Below are 16,560 nucleotides of genomic sequence, written 5' to 3' on the forward strand. Positions count from 1 at the left end.
ATGCATTTAGGATTCAGGGGGGCAAATGCCCTCCCCCAAAATGGACACCTGTGGCTATGGCCCTACCCTCAACCCAGCAGCGTAGAGCTGCAAGGAATGCTGGGGGCACAGAAAGGGTGAATTCTCAGTTCTTGGAGGGCAGACTCAGGTGCGCTACAAAAGATTTAGGCAGCAACTCCCATTGGTCTCAGCCAGCATGGGTTGTGCTGGCTGGAGCTGATGGGAAGTGCAGCCCCAAAGCATCTGGAGGGTACCTGGTTGTGGAAAGCTGCTCTCAGGTGATGTTGAGGACTAGGAGGAGGCCTGTGATCTGTGTTTTGCATGAACTGAGGGTGCACTTCAGTAGACTCCCCTGCAGTGCATCAGTGGCTTCTACTGAAATCCAGCCAATGTGGAAAGGGGTGTCTCCAGTTAAAAGACCGAAAACACCTGGCTGGAAGGATTGATGGAAGAAGTTATCCAGAGCAGATGCAACGTTCTCCCCCCATCCCACCCCAATTCAGAAGGCCCCCTGGGGCTTGAAGGTGGCCAAGAGATGGTTAGTCTCAGGGCTCATCCACCCTTTTGTTTGTGCTGCAATTTCCAGAAAAATTCAGGGAGGAGAAGACTATGGGTGGCTGCTAACCATGATGGCGATTCTCCGTCTCCATGGCCAGAGGCAGCAATGCTTCTGAATAATTTTTTTTGGAAACTGCAGGAAGGGAGAGTTGCTCTTGCACTCAAGTGCTGCTTGCGGGTTTCCCACCGGCGTCTGGTTGGCCACTGTGAGTACAGGACGCAGGGCTAGACGATCCAGCAGGCTCTTGTTATGTTCTTACTTATTGTATTCTGACAGACACATTTTGCCCATTCGCTCTTATTTTAATGTTGAAGGCTAACAATGCTTTGTTGTACCTGGGTGGCAGAATGCCTTCCAGAGTAGCTTACAAGTGAGATCAAGAAACTTAACATTTCTCTTGACTTTTGTTCGTTTGTTTGTTTTAAGGAAAGTTGATAAGACCCAAATGTAAAATCCTCTGCTGTTAAATTTGCCTTTGTGTGGATCTTATGCCAAATGGTGACTTCTGGTCCTTGCACCTTGGGTGTGGGGCTCCCCTTGCGTAGCCTCCAGACATCTTAGAAAGGGTTATCCAATGTGGTCTGTACTACATATTGTTTGTTCCATCTCTGGATTACTCAGTGGTAGCAATTCTTTCAATGCTGGATCTTCATAAAAATCCTGTGGGTCAGTGCTAGTGATGTCTCCAAAATTTGTATTTCTGGGACTTGGAAATACTTCAGGAGTTCATAATGCTCAACTCAAATATGGGGTGAGCATTACAACCCCTGAGGTTGTTGCTGTTTTATAGGTCAGAGCCAGCACTTTGAATTTGGCTCTGGGACAGATTTGCTGCCCTCTTGCTCGCACTGTCAGCTTTGCTTGGGTTGGAGGCCTCAGCTTCCTAACAAGGGAGATGTTCTTGGCCATTTAGCCAGAACATCAGCCGAAAGACTTATTTATTTTAGCTAGCTCCCATGTACTCCCCCAAAACCTCTGGAGTATCCAAACATCTCCTTTCCAGCCTCCTTTTTCTGGCGGTGTCTTTCAATCTCTCTTTATCGGTTGGTCATTTTAATGCTTTATATTTTTGTTTCTTTCTTTTTCAGCCCTTACCGTAAGTACCTCAGTAGCATCTGGACCATGAATAGAGTTTTGTGGCATGACTTGATTTTGTCCTTTTCCTTCTCTCCCCTCACCTATTTCTTTGTTAACAACAACAAAACAACTGTCAGTGGTCAGGATTGGGTGCACTATATAGTGCACAAATATATATATATATATTTGTGTGTGTGTGTGTCTGCACTAAGGTAACTCAAATTCTACAACAAGCTGGATTCTGCAATCTTATGTCTGTTAAATATATATGCATGAACTCTCTTACTTTGCATCATTTATTCTGGTTCTACCAGTTGGAAGGAGGGGTCAGGAGCTGTTCAGGGTACTGAAACTCCACCCCTAATCCTTGCAAATCTTAACCAGAATTCAACAAAACTTGCCCACACACTTTCATGTTGTTGTTAGCAATGATAAAGACTAGAATCCTTTTTTTAAAAAAAGTTGACGTTCTCAGAGAGTCTTAATCCTTAAGTCACTTTTGCATTTTTAGAGGAGGTTGTGTGGAATTGCAGCTCTGATTTATGATATGCCTGTCCCCACATCCTAGAGAGTGCCCTTACTAAGCACAGAGGGGAAACTGGTCCCTCTCCCTTTTCATGTAGATTCCCCCCCCCCCTTCTCCTGCATAGCTAGGATGTCCTTCCATGCCCTGATGCCCTCCAGAGATTTTGCCCTACAAAATCAGCCCCAGAGACTGGTGGGGCAATGGAGGAGAGTTGTACCCAAAAACATTTGAAGGACACCAGGGGAAGGTTGAGCTAAGGAGTGGATTTAGCTTTGATACTACTGGTTGAAGCAGTTGAAAGAGTTGTCACTGCCTTACTTAAGAACCAGTCATTTAACCTTTTCTTTTCACTTCCACAAGCAGCAGAAAATAAAGCCATCCTTGTGGAAGGGAAGCAGTCAAAATCATTTGTAAATGTGTTAAAAAATAAAAGACACCCATTAATTGCAAAACAAAATGACAAAAAAAAATATCACCACAGTTTCTACTGCTATTTGTACGCTAGCTAGGACCACCTTCTTATTCTGGATTAACTAATCCAGGCTAAAATGCATCAATTGGGGCACAACATGCATGCCTTTGAACTACTTTGTCACACTTACATTCCTGATTGGGTAGGGAATCTGTGGCCCTCCAGATGTTGGACTCCAGTCCCAGCCAACATGGCCCAAAGTTAGGGATGATGGGAGTTGTAGTCCGGCAACACCTGGAGGGCCACAGGTTCTCCAGCCCTGTTTTGGATTAGTCATATTGCAATCCTATCATATCTACTCAGAAGTGAGTGACACTGAGTTCAGTGGGGCTTATTCCCAGAAAAATATTACAAGATTGTGTTGTATGAGGGGCTGGTGGACACACAGCATATTTTGACCAGTCATTGGTCTTCGCTGATGCCTTACTTCTAGAATTTGGTTTGTGAGCAAACAGAAATTCACTTGAGTTGGGGGGAGATACCACAGGCTAAATAAGAATCTCTTTGAGTCTCAGTGTGGGTAGAGTAGCCATTTATTCAGGTTCTGAGTTCAAGACCTTGGGAAATGCCCTATCTTTAGCCTGCTGTGATCAGGCTATTCTTTGTATCAACATTTCCTCTCTGATTCTTACATACATCTAGAGTTGGTGTAGGATGTCAGAACCATTGAGTCTGCTCCAGTCAGCTCCCTCTTGGAAGCAGACAGCAGGTCCACCAGGGACCAGAGTGCAATGCGCCACATCTATCTCTTTCTCTCTAGTGCCCCCTTTAGGTTGCTGCTTGCATCCTCCCCAGCTCAAGAGCCCCTTACCTCCCTCTTAATTTCTCCGTTCCTCCCCTGAATCCTTTGCAGCAATAAAATGGGCATCAAGGACCGCATCCGCCTGAACAATTCCCAGAGGCAGGGCAGCCGGGGGAAGCAGCATCTGGTCCCACCTCTCCGCCGCTCTCCCAGCACTGAGAATGTCAACGAGGCCATCAGCCCCACCAAGGTGCAGAAGAGCTGGAGCTTCAACGACAGGACAAGATTCCGGGCCTCGTTGAGGCTGAAGCCCCGGACACCTGTGGAGGGTAGGACTTGGGAGCACCTGCAGTTTGGGGTTGTGAGGTGTTCTGGGGTGGGGAGAGAAGGTTTCAGAGTGTGCTTCTCTTTAGGACGTGCTCCTCAAGATGCCTGCAGAAGGAAGAGTTCTAGGCAGCTTGAGGAAGTGAGCCAAGCCACATGCTACTACGAAAGGAAGGAAGGAAGAAATAAAAACGTCGTGGGGTCATTAATCAATCTGAACCTGCTAGGGGAATTTCATTCCTGTTCTAAATATGATATTGATAGTATGCAACAACAGCCATCAACTGCCCTGTTCCTGCCCTTCAATCTTCACAACTTTTATTTGGATGCAAGCTTATACTACAGTGGTACCTCGGGTTACATACACTTCAGGTTACATACGCTTCAGGTTACAGACTCCACTAACCCAGAAATAATACCTCGGGTTAAGAACTTTGCTTCAGGATGAGAACAGAAATCGCGCAGCAGCGGCGCGGCAGCAGCAGCAGGAGGCCCCATTAGCTAAAGTGGTGCTTCAGGTTAAGAACAGTTTCAGGTTAAGAACGGACCTCCAGAACGAATTAAGTACTTAACCCGAGGTACCACTGTATTGAGCAATTGTTGGATAAACAAAATCAGAGCAAAAAGGGGGGGAAACACACGGGGTGTGTGTTTGATGGTAGGGAGAAGCAATTATTGTGCAAATGAACCGATGGAGGGTGGAGAGAAATCAAGAGGAAAGTGGAGGGAAATTTGTGAATGGTGGGCTGTGCACAGAGGTTTCTGCCTTCCTTAAACTGACTAAGAAGGCATGAATGCCAGGCAAGTCACTTTCCTCCCATGAAGCCCTGTTTCTGCTCACAGTTGATGGAGCTGCAGAGGAAAGCAGTGAGGAGAAGGCCTACCAGTGTGACTTGACTTTTGAGGACATCATGCCTGCTGTGAAGATGCTCATCAGGGCAGTGAGGTGAGCCTTGTGGGGCAAGTGCTCTTGGTTCAGGCACCTGGGGGCCTTTGTCTTGTGTTATTTGGCAAGTGTGGCTCTGGATACCCCTTTCCTCCTTTCATCCTCCTCTCTGATGGATTGATGCCTTGCTTTTGATGAGACAACTTGAACTTCGTGATGGGGGTGGCTGGGTAGTTGACTTTAGGTAGTTGACTCCCCATTGCTGCACCTGTCTGAATGAGGGCATAGGTGGCAAATACCCAAGTTTTACAGATTGTTCCCTTTTCTGGGCTCAGAGCCCAGTACTGCAAGCTCGCGGATAAGGATAACATCAAAGCAAGCCAATTAGCTTATATCAAAGCAAACAAATATAAACATATATGACAACAACTACCAATTAATTGTGGGGTTATCTTGACTACCAAGGTGGTGTTAGCAAAACTTCCGGGACACTTTGGTTCAGCACACCTGGTTGGCCATGGTGAGAACAGGATGCTCTGGCTAGCTAATCCTTTGGCTTGATCCCGTGCACCTTTTCTAAAATTCTTACTGGGCTACATGGACCAGTGGTAATGGAAATGGGTTGGAGCATCTACTTTGCATGGATGAGGTCCCACTACCTGGTATGGATAGACAAGTCTTCTGTCTGCAGCCCTAGAAAGGTGCTACTTGACAGAGCAGACTATGCTAGATGGGCCAGTGGTCCGTCTCTCTGTAGAGCAGCTTTCATCAAATTATAAGACTGCCTTTCCCTCAAGCCTTCTGGATTCTTACATTTTTGCAGAATCCTCAAGTTTCTGGTGGCCAAGAGGAAGTTCAAGGAGACGTTGCGTCCGTATGACGTCAAGGATGTCATTGAGCAGTACTCAGCTGGTCACCTGGACATGCTTGGCAGGATCAAAAGTCTCCAGACCCGGTAAGTGGAGCTGCCAATGCCTGCTTGGACTATAGTTTCTCTTGTAGGAAACCCACTTTCACCCAGAACCTGCCTCCCTCCTTTCCTCCTCCCCCCTCCCTCCCTCCCAGTGTTGTTGAACTACAACTGCCATCATTGCTCATGGGGCTTCTTCCCTTGTGCTTGATCCCTACAGCCAGTGCAGAATGTTGCGGCGTGATTGCTGACAGGAGTGAGATCCTCCAACATATAGCACCTGTGCTCAGGTGTCTGCGCTGGCTGCCAGTTTACTACCAGGCCAAATTCAAGGTGTTACTATTAATTGAGAAAGCCTTTAATAGCCTGGGTCCGGTTTACATGCGGAATCACTTTGCCCAATATATGCCCACTTGGCTGCTTCAATATGTAGCACTGGTATGGTTGCAGGTGCCATGCAATACTTGTTCAGCATTTATAAGAAATCTGTAGCCATTCTTTGGCACTTGCTGCCTCTTGGCATCAGGCAAGGTATCTTCGTTTAAAGCACATTACTTCCCCCAAAGAATCCTGGGAACTCTTTTTTTAAGGCTGCATGGAATTATAGCTCTGTGAAGGCAAGAGGTGATATGGTTGGAGTTTATGACATTATAAGTGGCAAGGAGAAAGTGGATAGAGGGAGGGAAAAAACTCATTCCTCCTCCTCCTCCTCCTCCTCCTTCTGTGATCGCTCATAGCCGAGTAAGATTGTCTTCCATGAACATTGACTCATGGGCATCTAATGAAGCTGAACGTTGAAAGATTTGGGAAATATGAAGGAAAGTATTTCAACTTGGATGGCTTTAAAAGAAGATTAGACAAATTCATGGAGGAGGAGAAGGCTATCAATGGCTATTAGACATGATGGCCATGCTCTGCCCCCATGGAGGGAGGCAGAAGTGCTTCTGAATGCCAGTTGCTCGCCCTTGCATCCTTAGCCCTCCACGCATTGTTGGATCTGTGATTTCATTTTCCTGCCTGTCTCTTCTCTCTTCCCTGCCTGGCAGTGTGGATCAGATTGTGGGCCGGGGGTCTATCGCTATCGATAAGAAAAAAGGGGAGAAGACACCACTGGAGGTGGAGCTGGCGGACGACTTCAGTATGTTGGGCCGAGTGGTCAAGGTGGAGAAGCAGGTATGGCTGGAAGTGGCAGACGGAGGAAGGGAAGGAAGGAAGGAAGGAAGGAAGGAAGGAAGGAGGGAAGGGTCTGTAATGCACACACTTGAGAGGCCTCTTGCAACCCCCAGCTAGGAATAGCTTTATAGGTGGTCAATTTAAAAAAATGTTTTAAGATGTTTTTAGTGTTTTATCACATCTGTCACACTGAGCTCCTTTGGCAGGAAAGGTGGGATATGAAATAATGTATTTATTTATTTATTTATTTAGCTAAACTAAGGCCTTGTTGCCAGCTGGAACACATAGTGGCGATAAGATCAAAGAACTGCACTGAACACTCATTAGAGAGAACTTGGCTGCAATGGTGGCAGACTTTCTGAGGCTACTTTTTCAGCTAATGACTCAATCAAATCTAGAAGCTAGAGATGTGAAAGTTGAGTTTCTCCCCTTTGGTTTTCCCTTTCCACTCTGATCCGGGGCACCAGAGGGCCTTTTTCTCCCTCCCTACCCCTCTCTCCTTATCTTGCTCTGCAGTGTGGCAAGGCTCAGCCAAGGTGTAGGATACAGTGAGGTTTAAGCTACACACAAGACAAAGCAGGGCTCAGACTGTGCTCTGGAGTTACAGCAGTTGAAACAGAGCCCTGATAGAGTAGTAGCAACAGATGCAGCCTAATTGTTAAAAATTCCTCTGCTTAAAGGGCTCGGCCTTCTCTAATAATCTCCTCCAGCAGTGGAACAGGGGAGGTTCAGGTCTCCCTGGGTCTTTTTACAGTGGAGTTGTGAGAGGAAGACAATGCCACATTCTTGGCCTGGTGGTTGGTGGGGAGGCACTGACTCCTTCGGGAGCAGTGCCTTCCCCTTCAGGTTCAGAGTCCTCACCTCCATCACCTGATGGAAAGCAGCCCAACTCCTGGCTTTTGACAGACCTCTCTTGCTTTGTGCAGGTGCAGTCCATTGAGCACAAGTTGGATTTGCTCTTGGGTGTCTATTCTCAATGCTTGCGGAAAGGGTCCGTGAACTCCATCAGCCTGACAGCAATGCCGATCCCCACCGGGGAGCCTGACATCACCTCCGACTATCACAGCCCTGTGGACCACGAGGACATCTCTGTCTCTGCTCAGACCTTGAACATCTCCCGGTCGGCTAGCACCAACATGGACTAAGATGGCGTCCAGCCTAGCCATGTGGTCGTTACACACCAGCCATATTAGGGAGGGCATCATCTCTCTGCTTCCAGGGCAGAAGGAGGGATAGACAAACGTTGCCGGCTGCTCTGACAGACAACGCTCCGAGAGCGAGAGCCCTTCGTCACCCTCGCCATCCTGGTGGGGCGCCAACTGACTCCTCTCAATGCACCTCAACTTTACTTGAAGTCTTCCAGCTGCAGAACAAAGCCGCTATTACTGGGCGTTCCAAGAAGGATGCAGTTTTCATGCCCTCCATAGAGCCATTGTGGCACTTCTGTGGCTTTTTAAACAAAAAGTGCTAAATAGCAGCGCCTGGCAGTCTGAACTGCATGGGGCAGGTGGTCTTCTCCATGGAGAGAAAGCCACGCTAGCCTGAAACATGATGCAGAGGGCTCCATCCTTTGCCCTTCAGCCTTTGATGAGCATCTTTGAAGGTTCTCTGCTATCAAAAGCATCTCCAGGTGCATCCAACCTCATAGGGGCTGGACCCTCCTTTGTCACAGAGGTACCAGGGCTGAAGAGCCACCAACAGCCCCTTCCCCCAGCCCAGCAAATAACACCAGTGGTTCCAGACACTTTACTTTATCGGCTTGTATCTGACCGCCTCTGGCTCCAGACTTTTACCAGGTTGGAGATGCTTACTAACAGCTATGCAAATGCTAGGTAACCCTTTCTTCCCCGGTCAAAAGCAAGGGGCATTGCGACTCAAGTGAATGTGGTTTCTTACCTTTGCATCTAGAAGAGAATAATAACTGGCAATGTCTATTCCTGCTCTTGGCAGCGTTTAAGCACCTTGGCTCTTCCCCCACTCACCAGGTAGTGGACATTGCTCTGTGGCCCCGATATCATAAGCACAGCGGGACCTTCCTCGCAGGGGAAGCGCTTCCCAGGTGCAGAGCAAACACGATATGCAACAATCTTAAATATGCAACCTGAAATCAATCTTTACAGTCGATCAGTGGACTTTGAGCCTCCCCTGACTAGGACACGGAGGCAATCCTGATGCCTTTATATGCTCACCTAAGAAGGCCAAATCCAGCTGGCCAGCAGCAGAGAAGTTTCTGGTGACCTGCAGGGTGTGTTGCATCTGATTCCTGTCTTTAGGGCAGCAGCCAGCCTGTCCCAAGGGATTGTGCCTCCCTTGCATCCAATAGCATTAGGCTTTCATAATTAGAGGCTCTGGTTTTGTGGTGGTTACCTTGACGGGGGGCGCTCTGGCATAGCTTTAGATCCTCCCTCCCCTCAGACCACCTAACGAATCCAGCCCCTTTGCTAGCAGACAGGCCCTGGTTGACCCCCCGATTTCCACCCCTCAGTCTCCTGCCGGCAGCCCACTAAACTGCCTTCTTACGATCCTCACCAAAAGCTTGTTTCCGACATCATTTCAAGCCCCAACCTCTGCATCTTTGGGAGCTGTTCCCATTATGAGGCTGTGCCTCCAGATATGATACGGTATTTTTATTTATTTTTTATGTTATTACTATATTTCTATCCCACTTTCTCCACCAAGAAGCTCAAGGGTGGTGCACATAGCTCTCCCCATCCCTGTTTTACCCTCACAACAACCCTGTGAGGTAGGTCAGGCTGAGAGGCTACGACTGGCCCAAAGTCACCCAGTGGGCTTCATGGCTTTGAACCTTGGTCCCCGATGTCCAGAACTCTAACCATGACATCTCACTGGCTCTCAGACTTGCCTTCCTAATAACCTTTCCCAGTTAGTTTGTTTTGCTGCTTTCTTAATCTTAATTGCAATAAGCATCACTGTAGACTTCAGTCTTGAGTGTGCTTTCTTGGGGAAGATCAATGGCTGAGACCTTCTCAACACATTACCATTCCAGGTGTGTGCTATTACAAAAAACAACAGCGACAACAACACTTAGGTAGGGGTGGATAATCTTTCTTCAGCTTGAGGGCCGCATTTCCTGATGGGCAAGCTTCCAGTGGCCACATGTCCTGGTGGGCGGGTCCAGAGGGTAAAGTGGGTGGAGCAACAGGGGTGACTTTTGTCTAGTAGGCAACATTCCAACTAAGAAAGAGCCAGAGGTTTCTACCTACACCCACACACAGCACATCCCTCTCCATACAGGCAAACTTGTGTCCTGTGTTCCAAGGACACAGGCAAAACACTTGTGAAAGGCATGGCCTGGGGGAAAGGGGCATGGACTAGGAAGAGTCGTGGCCTGTGAAAAGCCCCAAGAGCCAGAGAGAGAGGCCAATGGGCCTGAGATTTCCCAACTCTGCTTTAGAAATTCATCTGCAAAAAATAATGTACAAACCAGATGTGTCTAAAAGCACATGCATCATACCAGCATGCATGTCAGAGGTCCACAATTGACTGCAGCTCTGCCGAGTTGACACTCTGCCGCAAACCTGAGCTTGCTGCTGTGTAAACAGTGGCCCTTAGATCTAGTAGTTTGAGGGGACCATATACTTCCTCGCTCTCCATTTCCATTGCACATTCTTGTTGGTACAGAGCCATCCCACAATAATTTACAAGCTTGAATGGCTTGTTCCTTTCTGCCTTTCCTCCCCCTTCTCTGGCCTCTACCTGGCCACCTGGATTTCACAGTGTACTCCCACCCTGATTGGATAATTATTTTTAAGCAGGAGATCAGATCAAAGTCCTTCCTCTTCCTCATTGTTTCTGTCTTCCTCTTTGTCTCTGTCTTCCTCTTCCTCATTGTTTCTGTCTTCCTCTTCCTCATAGTTTCTGTTTTCCTCTTCTTCATGGTTTTTGTCTTCCCTTCCCCACTGATTTTGTCTTCTCTTTCTTAGCGCCACCACCACCATTGCCATACATGAAAATGGAGGAGGGTTTAAAACTGGAAGGTTATCCCTTTCTTTTCACCTCACAGGCAACATCACCAGGGTGATCCAGTTGCCCCAGGAGGTATCAGATTATGGCGAGGGCCCTGCTTCCATTTCACACCTCCTTAGGGTGCATGCCACAAAAGCCCCTCTGGCCTCCCGTGCACCTTTCTCCTTTGCATGCTCATGCATGTGTCTTGAAGAAATGGCTAGAGCTTTTCCTGACTTCTCAGCCCACCAAAGCCCACCTCTCCCCACCTCTCAATGCACTGAACATGGCGTCTTTGGAGAACACACCCCAAGTCTTCCATCCAAGACGGACATCTCCAAAAGTGGGAGGGAGAAGGGGCTTGTGCGGTTGGGGGAGGAAGAGAGGAGGGGATGGCTTTGACCAACCAAGGTAAATGAAGTGGACCCTCCGATGGATTTCCAAATAAACCTTGTTTCTGAGACAATGAATAGTTACCTCACTTTATTAACTTATTAACTTATTTGTTTCATTAAAGTTTTCAGTAGACGGTTGCCTGTGTGTCTCGTTAATTATCTGTTTGTGAGAGAAACCTGCGGGCTGTGTGGATGGGGGCCAGAGTTAACTTGGGCTCCATCTTGGAAATGACTGTCCGTCAATCTGCATGGGGCGGGGTGAAAGATGGAGTGAGATATGGGGATCACTAGGATCCCCCTTGCCTTTCAAGGCTATTGAAGCCTACTGTTGAGGGAAAGTTGTACATTTATTCATTCAAAGCATTTACATGGTAGAGATGAGCTACTCATGGTTAAAAAAGCAGGCAATGGCATATTGGGGATGGGGGCACAGTTGTACTGACAGTGTATTGGAGGAGGAGCCTGGTCCAGCAGGGGAGAGGGCAGATGAGGGGAGACGGTAGTTACTGTTTCCTGCTGTTTCTGTTCTTCCAAGAAGTTGAGAAGAAGCTATAAAAGAGCCAGGAGATGGCTTGGGCTACAACAGGGCTGGGGAATCCTCAGCTTAAGGGCCCCATTTCCTTCTAGGCAGGTTTCCCGGGGCCACATTCCAGTGGTGGGCAAGATCCCAAGTAAAAGTGGATGAAGCAACAAATGTCAATTTTATCATTGTTATGCACACACAGTCCTCTTAGCCTCCACCTAAGCAAGGAACAGGCATTATCAAGCATTCAAGGATACATTCCAGCCAGGTAAAACATTCAGGGTGCAAAGCACCAGGGGAGAGATTTTTCCCTGTGCCAGAGGTTCTCTCCCCCCCCCCATGGGCTAGAAAGAAGCACAAGAACTGGAAGAGACTTGGACCCCTGCCAGAGCTCAGGGATGATGGGAGTTGTAGTCCAACAACATCTGGGGACCCACAGGTTGAGAACTGCTGACCTAGAGAGAGAAGGCTGCTTGCCATGTCAACCTGTTCAGCCCTGGGCCATGATTTATAGGGTTGCTAAAACATGACATCCCAATGGCCATAAGAGCAGCTCACAATTTGCCACTGCCATAAATGAGCTAAGCATATTTTGGCTTCTCTCCCCCCCCCACCCCCAGATATGAAGCTAAAGTCCCACGTTAGGCTCATCTAGATGCAGAAATGAACAGTCTCCTGATGGTTTATGTGTGGGGTTGTTAAATTGAAATTTAAACAAGTTGAACACAAACATGGGGTGGAGGAAGCAAATTTGGATTGGGGCAGTGGCAGTAGGGTGGGAATGCTGAACTCTTTCCCCCAGGGGGCCTTTTTCTGATTAAGACCATCTTCCCCCAGACACCCACCCATGGGTGAAAAGATAAGGGGGTCCCTGTGCCTTTTCCCTTGGGAGGCAATGTGATTGTGGTTGGTGGTTCCCAAACTCTTCCTCTCTCAGACCACCTGCATATTGCTGAAGGTCTTGGTGGACCACTTAATCACAGTTCAGCCTATACTAGTAATCATGATGTACCATCTTAGATGCTGTAGGTCCTTAATTGTATTTTTATTCCTTCTTTTATTTCACTTACAGTGGTACCTCGGGTTACATACGCTTCAGGTTACAGACGCTTCAGGTTACAGACTCCGCTAACCCAGAAATATTACCTCGGGTTAAGAACTTTGCTTCAGGGTGAGACCAGAAAGCGTGCAGCGGCGGCACAGCAGCAGCAGAAAGCCCCATTAGCTAAAGTGGTGCCTCAGGTTAAGAACAGTTTCAGGTTAAGAACGGACCTCTGGAACGAAGTAAGTACCTAACCCGAGGTACCACTGTATTACCATTTGAAAGCCACACAATTCAGAATGCGAGCAGGAGAAACAGAAGAATCAAGAAAAATACAATTAGAAATCACTATGGATATTTCATGCAGATGTGCCGCAGACCACCTGACTTTGTGCTTTAATCATAACCCACCCTGCTTGGGGCCTGAGTGCAAGATCACCCTCCCTTCCTGCGGTTCTTAGCAATTTGGCTCCCAGCAAATTGCAGAGCTCTTAACATTCCCATCTCAAAGAGCTGCCTCTGTCTGGTTTGGGCAGGACAAGGCCGGGACAAAGGTATGCTGCTTACCTGCCTGATTTCGTTCCAACCCAAGGACGTAAGAAGACTCTGAGGAAGGGGTGGCCTTCTGGCCTGGTGCCAGAGAAGGTAGTATGGAAGGAATGTTGGGAGGTTGCGACATGGTCCAAGATCTGGAGTCACTCAGATTCCTGCCACCACCATCCATTCTGCCTTTTGAGTGTTTGGAAGTATCATAGAATCATAGAATCATAGAATCATAGAGTTGGAAGAGACCACAAGGGCCATCGAGTCCAACCCCCTGCCAAGCAGGAAACACCATCAGAGCACTCCTGACATATGGTTGTCAAGCCTCTGCTTAAAGACCTCCAAAGAAGGAGACTCCACCACACTCCTTGGCAGCAAATTCCACTGTCGAACAGCTCTTACTGTCAGGAAGTTCTTCCTAATGTTTAGGTGGAATCTTCTTTCTTGTAGTTTGGATCCATTGCTCCGTGTCCGCTTCTCTGGAGCAGCAGAAAACAACCTTTCTCCCTCCTCTATGTGACATCCTTTTATATATTTGAACATGGCTATCATATCACCCCTTAACCTCCTCTTCTCCAGGCTAAACATGCCCAGCTCCCTTAGCCGTTCCTCATAAGGCATCGTTTCCAGGCCTTTGACCATTTTGGTTGCCCTCCTCTGGACACGTTCCAGTTTGTCAATGTCCTTCTTGAACTGTGGTGCCCAGAACTGGACACAGTACTCCAGGTGAGGTCTGACCAGAGCAGAATACAGTGGCACTATTACTTCCCTTGATCTAGATGCTATACTCCTATTGATGCAGCCCAGAATTGCATTGGCTTTTTTAGCTGCCGCGTCACACTGTTGGCTCATGTCAAGTTTGTGGTCAACCAAGACTCCTAGATCCTTTTCACATGTAGTGCTCTCAAGCCAGGTGTCACCCATCTTGTATTTGTGCCTCTCATTTTTTTTGCCCAAGTGCAATACTTTACATTTCTCCCTGTTAAAATTCATCTTGTTTGTTTTGGCCCAGTTCTCTAATCTGTCAAGGTCGTTTTGAAGTGTGTTCCTGTCCTCTGGGGTGTTAGCCACCCCTCCCAGTTTGGTGTCATCTGCAAATTTGATCAGGATGCCCTTGAGTCCATCATCCAAGTCGTTGATAAAGATGTTGAATAAGACCGGGCCCAAGACAGAACCCTGTGGCACCCCACTAGTCACTCTTCTCCAGGATGAAGAGGAACCATTGATGAGCACCCTTTGGGTTCGGTCAGTCAGCCAGTTACAAATCCACTGAGTGGTAGCATAGTCAAGACCGCATTTTACCAGCTTCTTTACAAGAATATCATGGGGCACCTTGTCAAATGCCTTGCTGAAATCAAGGTAGGCTACATCCACTGCGTTCCCTTCATCTACCAGGCTTGTAATTCTGTCAAAAAACGAGATCAGGTTAGTCTGACATGACTTATTTTTCAGAAATCCATGCTGACTATTGGTGATCACAGCATTCCTTTCCAGGTGCTCACAGACTGTTTGCTTAATGATCTGCTCCAGGATCTTCCCTGGTATTGATGTCAGACTGACTGGGCGGTAATTATTTGGGTCCTCTCTTTTCCCCTTTTTGAAAATAGGGACAACATTTGCCCTCCTCCAGTCTGCCGGGACTTCGCCTGTTCTCCAGGAATTCTCAAAGATGACTGCCAGTGGTTCTGAAATCACATCTGCCAGTTCTTTTAATACTCTTGGATGCAGTTCATCTGGCCCTGGAGACTTGAATACATCTAGACTAGCCAAGTATTCTTGTACTATCTCCTTAGTTATTCTGGGCTGTGTTTCCTCTGCTGAATCATTTGCTCCAAATTCTTCAGGTCGGGCATTGTTTTCTTTATCGGAGAAGACTGAGGCAAAGAAGGCATTGAGGAGTTCAGCCCTTTCTGTGTCCCCTGTTTGCATTTCACCATCTTCTCCTCTGAGTGACCCCACTGTTTCTTTGTTCTTCCTTTTGCTACGAACATACCCATAAAAGCCTTTTTTGTTGCTTTTAACCTCTCTAGCAAGCCTGAGTTCATTCTGTGCTTTAGCTTTTCTGACTTTGTGTCTACACGTGCTGGCTATTTGTTTGAATTCCTCTTTGGTGGTTTCCCCCCTTTTCCATTTTTTGTACACATCCTTTTTTAATCTTAACTCAGTTAAAAGTTCTTTAGATAGCCACCCTGGCTTCTTTAGGCACCTTCCATGTTTCCGTCTCATTGGTATTGCCTGAAGTTGTGCTTTTACTATCTCCCTCTTAACAAACTCCCAGCCATCATGAACTCCCTTTCCTTTTAGTATTACTGTCCATGGGATCTCACCCAGCACTTCCCTAAGTTTTATGAAGTCGGCTTTCTTAAAGTCGAGAAATTGAGTCCTAGTATGCTTGGCTGCTCCTTTCCGCTGTATAGTAAACTTCAGAAGAGCATGATCACTCGCGCCTAATGATCCTTCCACTTCTACCCCACTAACCAGGTCATCAACATTGGTTAGGACCAGATCTAAAATGGCTGTTCCTCTTGTAGCTTCTCCCACTTTCTGGACAATGAAGTTGTCTGCAAGGCCAGTGAGGAATCTGTTTGACCTTATGCTCTTGGCTGAGTTTGACATCCAACAAATATCCGGGTAATTGAAGTCCCCCATTACTACTATCTCCCTTCCTTTTGCATGCTTGGCCATCTGTTCCAGGAAGGCATCATCTATGTCCTCCGTTTGGCTTGGGGATCTATAGTAAACTCCCACAATGAGGTCACTGTTATTCTTCTCTCCCTTAATTTTGACCCAAATGCTCTCACTTTGGCTTTGAGGTTCTAAATCTTGGATCTCTTCACAGGTATACACATCCCTGACATATAACGCCACTCCTCCTCCTTTCTTGTCTGGTCTGTTTCTCTGAAATAGATTGTATCCCTCCATTATTACATTCCAATCGTGGGACTTATCCCACCAGGTTTCAGTGATGCCTATTATGTCATATTTAGTTTGCTGTACCAAGAGCTCAAGCTCATCTTGTTTATTTCCCATACTTTGCGCATTAGTGTACAGACATTGAAGTCCATTAATCATTCCCCCGTGTCTCTTATTTAAGGATTTTTTCCTCCCACCACTAGGTCTGCGTGCTGTTTGCTCCATTCGGTCTATGACATTTGGATGATCATCTTCATCAATTGATAGACTCCTACCTTCAGGAGCACTGTCTCCCTCCCCCACATTAGTCAGTTTAAAGCCCTCCTGATGAGGTTTCTGAGATTTTTTGCAAAAACATTCCTACCAACCGTTGTGAGGTGCAGCCCATCGCTTGCCAGAAGTCCATCTTCAAGAAACTGCATTCCGTGATCTAAGAATCCAAACCGTTCCTGTTTACACCATTTGCGAAGCCAGTTGTTCACTTCCACTATTTTTCCCTCTCTCCCTGG

The 16,560-nt window shown here is 47.2% G+C and overlaps 1 protein-coding gene across 4 annotated transcripts in view; it reads left to right on the top strand.

Moving 5' to 3' along the window:
• KCNQ4 (potassium voltage-gated channel subfamily Q member 4) overlaps positions 1-9,463 on the top strand; it is a 97,601-nt gene extending 88,138 nt beyond the window's left edge. For all 4 annotated transcript variants that reach the window (XM_053398940.1, XM_053398942.1, XM_053398941.1 and 1 more), the window contains 5 exons: positions 3,488-3,705; positions 4,544-4,646; positions 5,410-5,541; positions 6,543-6,669; positions 7,596-9,463. In XM_053398940.1, coding sequence (XP_053254915.1) covers positions 3,488-3,705; positions 4,544-4,646; positions 5,410-5,541; positions 6,543-6,669; positions 7,596-7,814 — 799 coding nt within the window. In that variant the 3' untranslated portion in view covers positions 7,815-9,463. The remainder of the gene's footprint in view (positions 1-3,487; positions 3,706-4,543; positions 4,647-5,409; positions 5,542-6,542; positions 6,670-7,595) is intronic.
• Positions 9,464-16,560: the final 7,097 nt, after the last annotated feature.

This window comes from Podarcis raffonei, chromosome 8 (assembly GCF_027172205.1).
Source record: "Podarcis raffonei isolate rPodRaf1 chromosome 8, rPodRaf1.pri, whole genome shotgun sequence".
NCBI lineage: Eukaryota > Metazoa > Chordata > Lepidosauria > Squamata > Lacertidae > Podarcis > Podarcis raffonei.